Here is a 9,198-nt window from a genome sequence, read left to right on the forward strand (position 1 = left end):
GGGAGGGAGGGGAAGGGAAAAATATCGAGTCACCCGATTCACCTTTTACATAATAAATGTATTTTGACGGGTAAAAATTTTCAAGGTTTTTTTTTTTTTTAACCTCTGCCTCGGATTTATGGAGACGTAATTTTTCCCAATTTTTTTTTTTTTTTCTAAAATTTGTGATTAAGTCGTAGTTACAAAAAAAAAATTAAAAAAAATTATTTACGACGACTACGACGACCTATGGCGAAATTATGCGAACGTCGTTTTCGTAAAACGAAATAAATTCAAATTTTATTTTGACGGTTTCTTTTTTCTTAGCCTCTTTTATGTAAATTATTTTTTTAAACTTATATATATAAATCGCCCCGTCGTCGTTTGTTGTTGTTGTTGTTGTTTTTAATTCATTCATAAACAAAAACGCGGTTTCGTTATTGTAATTTTTTTTTTTTACGAAACCGTTCGTGAAACACAACAAACAAAATTCCCAAAGGCTAAATTTTTTAAAAAAATTTCCTTTGACCCAATAAAAAAAACAAATTTTTTTTTTTTGTTTTACCTTTCACGAATAATAATAATAATGATAAAAAGGAAAAAAAAACTTATAATGAACGTGACACGTTCGATTTCACTTTTTTATAAAATTTATTTTTTTTGTAAACCGCGTGGCACCACAAACAAACGTGGGAAGTTTGTATTTTGTTGTTGTAGTGTGTGACCCGAAGTTGTAGGTTGTTGTTAAAAAAAAAAAAAAAAAAAAAGTTGCTGAAATTTCATAATTGACAAAAGATTCAAAAAAAAATTTTTATCAAGTCTCGAAATAATAATAATAATTATTTTCCTTTTTCGATAGGTAGGTGGGTGTGGGGGGGGAGGGAATGGAAGGGAAAAATCGATTCGACGATTAATTTTAAATTATTTTACGTTATTTCTACGTCACTATCGTCTATCACATATTTCCATCGATTTAAATCGTTTATTTTTATTTTTTTTCTAAAACCACGAATTTTTTCCGTTTCCATTATTATTATTATAATAAAGTAGTTAAAATAGTAGCTGGCATTGCTAAATGAAAAAAAAAAAAAGAAAATTTATTTATTTTTGATAGTTTTAATAGACGTAATAAATATATCCGAATACATAAATAAAATGACGCAAAAAAGAAATAAAAAGAAAATCATCGAAGAAATTAAAAAGACGAAGAAAATTGATAAGAACTTGTTTTTGATGGTAACTTAATAATGTTAATGGTCATTACGGAGGCGACGACTACGACTACGACGATGTTTGTTTGTTTGTTTGTTTGTTGTTGACGATTAAGATGAAAATTTTTCTTTTTTTTTTTTTATCTTTCGAGAATCTCAAATAACGGAAAGACTGGTTTTTTTTTTTTTTAAAAATAAAATTTATGGCGTTTTAAAGTCGAAAATTAAGTGTAAAAAACTTCGGGTTGGAAAAAAAAAAAAAATTATTATTAATATAATTGACTATCAACTGGTCGTATATAACACGGTGGCCAACAACCATGGACCACCATTGAGTTTTAATGATGTTAAGGTGGTGAAAATAACGAACGCACACGCACGCACGCACACGCACACAAAATTATATTTACGATGTTTACGAATATTTTTATTATTATTGTCATCATCGTTGATGTCGTTGTCGTTATTATTATAATTTATTTATTTTTTAAATGGTTTTTTTTTTGTAAGGTTTTTGAACGCGTGAAAAAAAGTAAGACTATTATTGCCAACATTAAAAAAAAAAAAAAAATTCAAAACGTGTAAGAAAAAAAAAATTTATACAAAACCTTGTTTAAATTTATTCTACTTTTTATTTCTTATTCTTATATTCTTTTTCTTTTTTTTTTTTCTGTCAAACCGAAAAAGAGATGAAGAGAATTGCAAAATAGAAAAAAATGGCGAATAAAAAAAAAAAAAGAAAAAAGTGAAAGAAAAAAAGAAAGAAAAAAAAAAAACGAATTCGAACACCTGATTTTATTTCGGAAAACTCGAGACTACAAAAAGCAAAAGAGAGAAAAGATGAGATTAAATCGAGATAACATATCCAGGCTGTCATTTGAAACTGAACGGGAGTCTGCGTTGCTATAGATACAGGGGCATGATTTATGGCGTTCGCTGGATGAAGGAAGCCCGTTTCAAGGGAAAAAGAAGAACAAGGGGGGGAAGATGGTGGCGGCGGCGGTGGAAAAGAGAATAACGGGAGTGATGGTGAACGTCACATCACTTTACTTTATATCCGTATATAAGGGGGAAGAGAATGAAAGAGAGAAAGAGATGAAAGGAATGGGGGAGGGAAGGGTAAGAGAGGTGCTGCTACTGCTGCTGCTGCCGCCGCCGCCGCTCCTGCCGTTTGACGACGGACTGACGTGCCCGTACCGAAGAAAATTTTCTTTCATTTTATTTATTTTTACTTTTTTTTTTTTTTGTTAATATCACAAATGGATGAAAACAAAACATTCCAAAATCAAATAATAATAATAATTTTTTTTAAAATTCGACTGGAGAAAATTATCGCAACGAATTTTAAGCCGGAGTCCATAAATTTAAATTCGAAATTCATTTTTAAAAGTTACATCGTCGTTTAACCTCTTATTACGTAAAAAATATTATTATTTTTTTTTTTTTTTTTCACCTCCAGATGTCTGGAAAAGACAGATGGTAAAAAGATGGTACACAAAAAATAGTTTCTCTCTCTCACTCTCTCTCTTTTTCTGTTTCGTTTGCCATATTTTTTTTTTTTTTTTTTTTTAAATTTTACTATTACTGTTTTTAATTTTGAATAAGTGGTTATGATGACCCTTAATAATAATAATAATAATAATAATAATAATAATAATGGAGAAAATCGATTTCGAAAGAAAAGACATTTTGAATTTTGTTTTTTTTTTTTTTTTCTTTTCCAGAAAGCAAATATTTACAAAATGATTTGTGGTGATTGTTGCAGTGTAAATGAATAGATAGAAAACAAACTATTGTTCCATTTTCTTTTTATTTTGGAGAATTTCACTTTTTTTTTTTTTAAATGAAAGAATATTATTATTATTTTCTTTGCAATTTTTTTTTTTTGGGCAATTTTCAAGGTTTTTTCTATTATTATTATTATTATTATTATTATTATTTTAAAAAAAGTTAAATGACTCCAACGAATTTTTAAAAAAATTGTTTTTTTATTTTTTTTTCACACTGAGCCGCCGAACTCTAAAAATTTTTTCTTTTTTTTTTGTTTCTGTAAAGTTTGCATAACTGATTAATTAATTAAATTTTTTCTTTTTGTTTTCAGGTAAGAATTGTTAATTTGAAGTAAAAAAAAAAACGGCTGGAATACTTTTAATCTGTCCAAGAACAATAATTTCCGTCAGGTAAATAATATTAAATTTAATAACAAACGCGTTCATCTCGTTTACTTTTTCTTTTCCTCCATAATTTTATAATTTTCTCCAGCGTTGGGTAAAAAAAAAAAAAACGAATCTTTAAATTTAAATGGGATCCGTGATTAAAGTGTTTACTACTGGAAAAGAAAGAAGGGGAGAATGACGTCACGATTCATTTATTAAAAATATTATTTTTTATTTTATTTAACCCCTCAATATAAAAAAAAAAATTGGAAAAAAAATTTTCTTTGAACGTATCATTTTTTTAGAAAAAAGGAAACGAAAGGAAGGGGGAGGGGGTAAAAGGAAAAGAATATAAATCATTTTTCGAAAAGGATTCGAGGGTGATTTGAAGTAAAAATTATTATTATTATTAGTCGATTCGTTTTATCGCAATTAAAATTATTAAATTAATTTAATTACGTTACGGAAACGAAATGAAACCCCCCCCCAAAAAAAAAAAAAAAAAACTGGCGTACGTAAAGTCGGACACATTTTTTTTTTTTTGGAAAATTCGTCTAAGCCCCCCCCCCTCGAAACAACGCAAAAAAAACTTGATTCGGGGAGGAGGAGAAAAGAAATAAAAAAAAAATTATTAAACGGGCTATAAAATAAAAAAAAAGTCAGACTATAAAAAAAAAAAATTTTTCGGTAGGTAATTAAGTGGGGAGCCGCAACAAAACGCGACCGGTACCCAATATCATCATTATCATCATCGTTTAATTTTTAGTAAATAGAAGGAGGAGGAGAAGATTTTAAATCATAATTGCCGAAACCGAAATTCTTTCTACTTAACGTATATTTATTTATTTATTACGTTTTGTTTGTTATTATTATCATTATTATTATCATCATCATTTTTTTTATTACTGTAATTATTTAACGCTACCTGAAAAATCAAATCGTCGTTTTAAACTTAACGAAAATTAAATAATAAAAGAAATAAATTATTATCAAAAAAAAAAAAAAAAAAACAATCGTAATTCGTTGAATTATCACCGCCATGTTTTTTTTTGTTTGTTTGTTTGTTTGTTTTTATTTTGTTTTCTCTCTCTCTCGCTATAATAATCAATAATATTTTATTGATTTAATTTTTTGATTTATGTTTAATTATAGCGGCCGTTTTTTTTTTTTTGGATAATTTATTAATTTGGAGAAAAGAATTTTTTTCCCCCGTTTTTTGTTGTTTTTCCCCCTCTCCCCCCTATTCGAGTAAAAAAAATTTTTTTTTTCCCACTATTTGTAATTTTTTTGTTTCCTTCTTTTCCTTCTTCTTCTTTTTTTTTTCGTCTGCCATTTTACCTCATTTTCTTTGTCAGATTGTTCAAAGAAACGAAAAATTAAATTAGTTCCAGTAAAACGATTCGTAATTGAAAAAAAAAAAAAAAAAAAGTTTTCGGCTCCTCGTTGTGCGTATATGTGTACGATTAAAAAAAAGAAAAGAAATTTCTGGAAAAATCGTTTGTCATTGTTTAATTTTCTGTTTTTGATATTTCTTTCGTTTGTTCGTCTAAATTTTTTTAATGATTTCAACAGATTTTTCTGCCATCTTTGTTTTTTTTTTTTTTTTTTCTTTCTTTTCCATATTCGTTATTTAACGATTTATTACATCGTTTTTTTTTCTTACTCGAAATTGAATTTTTTGTTTGTTTGTTTGCTTTTTTTTAATAATTATTTTACGCTTTGGATCGAATGTTTAAAAGAGAGAGAGGAAAAAAAAATTTCTGTGAGAAATCCATCCGTCGGCCATATTGTTTTTAAATAACCGACTACATTAACACTATAGCCATTATTCGTATTCATTATTATTATTATTAATAATAATTTTAAAAAAATCGTAATTAAATTTTTTTTTTTTTTCACGGGGCGGTTTTTTTGAGTGTTTGTTGACCTTTCGGTTCGCGTTATAACAAACATGATTGAAATTAATTACATGTAAAATTATTATTGAAAATTATGAAGCTATTAAGAGTGATTAAAGCCCTTCCATTTTTTTTTACGGCTAATTAAAAACCTGTTTTACGTCTTCATATTATTAACAATTAATTAATTACCTGGTTAATCATTAACGAAAAAAAACAAAAGGTATTTATAATTTTTTTTTTTAAATTTTCATAACGAAAAAAATTCGAATAATTTTACGACGTTTATTTATTCGAAGTTGGCAGCAGTGTCAGTGGGTAGCTAGTGGCTGTGGGGGTGGCAGTGGGTTTCATTATTATTATTATTATTATAAAACTTTTCTTTTAAAAAGTTTTCTTTTTTGAATTTCATGGGAATTTAAAGTTTTCTTAATAATGCGTAATTGAAAATAATTACGTAGAATATTATTATTATTATTATTATTATTATTATTATTAAGATGCGAAACGACTCGAACGAATTTATTAAAATATTAATATGAAAAAAAAAAAAAAAAAAAATAGAAAATTGTTGTTGTTGAAATTTATACTCGTTTTCTCGTAATTTGATTTTTTTTTTTAAATTTTTAATTTAAATGTCTTGCAGGTTTTTATTTAAAAAAAAAAAAAATGTTACGACAATGACAGTTAATAGAAAATTATTTGCATAATTACGATGATAACGTATAAAAAAAAAAAAAATGTTCAGACGAAATTTTTTAAGGTGCTACTTCCCGGGTTCCCCGCTGAATAATTTTTATCGTACGCGATGATGATGTGATGATGACCCTTCGTTGAACTTTTTGCCCTTTTTAAATTTTTTTCATTTTGAAAAGTTACGGGAGAACGTGTAAAAGATTATTATTATTATTAGCATTTTAAAAAAAAAATAAGAATTCGTGAAAGTGGATGCGTCGAAGACGACGACGACGACGACGACGACTACGACGACCTAAAACAACTGATCTATAGCGGCGAAATAAACCCGAAAGAAAAATTGAGTCAAAAAATTTTTTTTTTTTTTAAATGTCATCAGCCAAGAAAATATATTTCTTTCAATAAATTTAACAACTAGTTTATTTGGCACTTGCAAAACCAGCCAAAGCTAAACTCGATTTTTTTTTTTTTTTATTATTTTTATTTATTTTTTTCTTGCGGTTTCTTTTTTCCCCTTCTCTCTCTCTCTCTTCCACCCACGAAAGAGAGAGAGAGAAGTTACAACAACAACAACAATAATGAAAAAGTCCGGAAGGATGAACGTGAAAAAGAGAATGAGATGAAATTTGTTTTTTTTTTTTTTTCTTTTTGTATTTTCCAAACCTAAATAATATAAATCGAATTATTATTATTATTATCATTATCTTCATCATCATCATTATTAATATCGTAACCAGTACCGCCCTGAACTATTTTTTTTAACTAAAAACTTTTTCAAACGCACAAACGTTTTTTTTTTTTTTTTTTTTTTTTTTTTTAAATTAAACTGTTCGATTTGTTTGAATATAAAATTCGTCGTGGAAGGAGATAAAAAGGGAGTCGACTGTGTAATGAAAATCTAATATAAAAAATTATCATTATTATTATCATTTTTTTTTTTTTTGACTTTAAATAATAATAATAATATTTTTTTAAAAAAGCGACTGGGCGACCCTTACCGACCGGCTTTTTTTTCCATTGTAAAAATGAAAAAAAAAAAAAAAGGTGAGGACGATGGAAAAAGAAAGAAAGAGAGAGAGAGAAGTATAGAGTGAATGATATGAAAGCAGTAAGTGAGAGAGAGAGAGAGAGGAAGAAAAAAAAATGTTTTAAAAGAAACGCCAACAAAGAAATTCCATCTTGTGTAATTTTTACCTTAAAATCTCTATTATCCCGGTGACTGATTACGACCATTATAGTCAAGTTGAATGATGCCCCTCATTACCTCATGCTGGCTCCCCTTAAATGAAATCTTCATATATAATTCGACCATACAACAACCAGCCAACCAACCAACCAAACAACCAACCATTTTTCCTCATTTTTCAAAATGTGTGTTCTCTGTCAGTTGTTAAATATTTAAAACATTTTTTTTTTTTTTTAAGGAAGAATTTTTAGGGAGTTGGTTTTTTTTTGAAGAGTTCTCTGGGTGATGCCATTTGACACGAAACCTTTGCCTTCTTCTTCATTCTTCTTCTTCTTCCCCTTTAAGTTTTTTTTTTTTTTGCCAACAAACAAACAAACTCTGATAATAAATTACAATTCGTTAAAAGCTTTTGTGGTTTGAATGTTAAATTAATAAAAAAATAACGATAATGATAATAATTGTGAAAGCGAAAAAAAAGAGACGAGAGGGAAAAATTACGAACGTGGAAAAAGAAAAAAAAAATAATTTTTTTTTTTTTTTAAATTGAAGGGAACAGGATGGATGATGGTCTTGTCCCAGTTAATTCCACCGGTTTGTTTGTTTGTTTGTTTGTTTCTTAATTAATTAATTATTTAACGTTTATAATAAAAAAAAAAAACTTGTCGTTCGTTGTATAATTTTATTATTAGTTTGTTTGTTTGTTTGTTTATCGTTTGCCTTATCGTTTCTCCTTGTTTATTATTATTTGAAAAAAAAATTTCACAAGAAGACCACACCGTCTTATTACTACCTGTCACGTGATATGTTTTTTTAACGATGTGGACACGCACACACGCTCACGAATATCGATTTCGCGCATTTTTTTGTTTATTTGAAAAATTTCGTCGTTGTCGTCCCGGAAGTAATCGTGGAATTAATATTGTTAACCGGGAATTCCTGATTTTTTTTTTATTTTTTGGCGGTTAAAATTTAAAACCATTATAAATTTTTATCGATTAAAAAAAAAAAAAATATTTATTACTCTTTAAAATTTTATGTGAAATTTTTCTCATGGCACGTTTTTTTTTTTTTTTGCACGAAATTTTTCAACGTTTAATATTTCATTTGTGTGTTTACACATTTAAAAAATTGACTTTAACAAATGCGCGTTTTTTTTTTTTATAAACGACATTTTTATCCTTAAAACGTTTATAAACCGTGGACACAAATTTAACAAAAAAATAAAAAATTATGACCCGGCTCTGCCATTTTTTTAAATGTAGTTTATTAATATTATTTCTTATCTTTGTACGTGTCATTAATGAATTTTTATAGCTACCGGTTATTCGGATCGTTTGTCATCGAGTTAATTAATTATTAAATGGAAAATCATTAAAAACAATTTAAAAAAAAAAAAAAAAAAACGTTTTCAAAAACGTTTTCAAAAACGTTTTCAAATCCTTCAGATTTAAACGATCGAATAGTTTTTTTTAATGGCAAAATTATGTTCGAATGTTAATAATAATAATAATAATTAACTAATGATAACGACGTAAGACTTTTGCACTCGAAACTATATGACACGTTCGTGCCACGTCAAAACCGTGAGCTCACGAACTTTTAAATATTTTTTTTTTTCGCAATCGACGATTGGTCGATTGCGAAACGATATTAAACGGATATTTGGAAATCTCATTAGTACCGTTTTTTCCCCGACGCGTGGTCGTAGTAGCAGACGAAAAAAAAAAAAAAATGGTTGACGAATTTTCACATTTTCGAAATCTTTTTCTTCTCAAATACAAGTAGAACGAGCAGGAAAATATTTACGAAACCTTTCATTAAAAAAAGTCATTCGAATTTATTTCTGGAACGGATATTATTGAATAAAAAAAACATTTAAAACGTCGCACTTAATAAATGCTAATAAACAATAATGATGATAATAATTATAATGATAATAATAATGATAGAAGGTAAATTTTTATGTTAAACTTTATTTATTTATTTGCGTAAACGGATATTAACATTTATGTAAATTTTAAATCTTTTACCTTGTTTTCTTACTTTTATATCCTCTCGCGTTTGTTGTTGTT

General features: G+C 27.2%; 1 protein-coding gene across 1 annotated transcript; it reads right to left on the reverse strand.

Annotated features, from left to right (window-relative positions):
* Positions 1–7,147: 7,147 nt before the first annotated feature.
* Positions 7,148–8,801, reverse strand: Phum_PHUM266040 (uncharacterized protein; the record flags this gene model as incomplete). The annotated part of the gene is made up of 2 exons (XM_002426595.1): positions 7,148–7,219; positions 8,688–8,801. 2 exons carry the CDS (start codon positions 8,799–8,801, stop codon positions 7,148–7,150), a joined length of 186 nt encoding a protein of 61 aa, XP_002426640.1.
* Positions 8,802–9,198: the final 397 nt, after the last annotated feature.

The sequence above is a fragment of the Pediculus humanus genome, genomic scaffold (genome assembly GCF_000006295.1).
Source record: "Pediculus humanus corporis 1103172107642 genomic scaffold, whole genome shotgun sequence".
NCBI lineage: Eukaryota > Metazoa > Arthropoda > Insecta > Psocodea > Pediculidae > Pediculus > Pediculus humanus.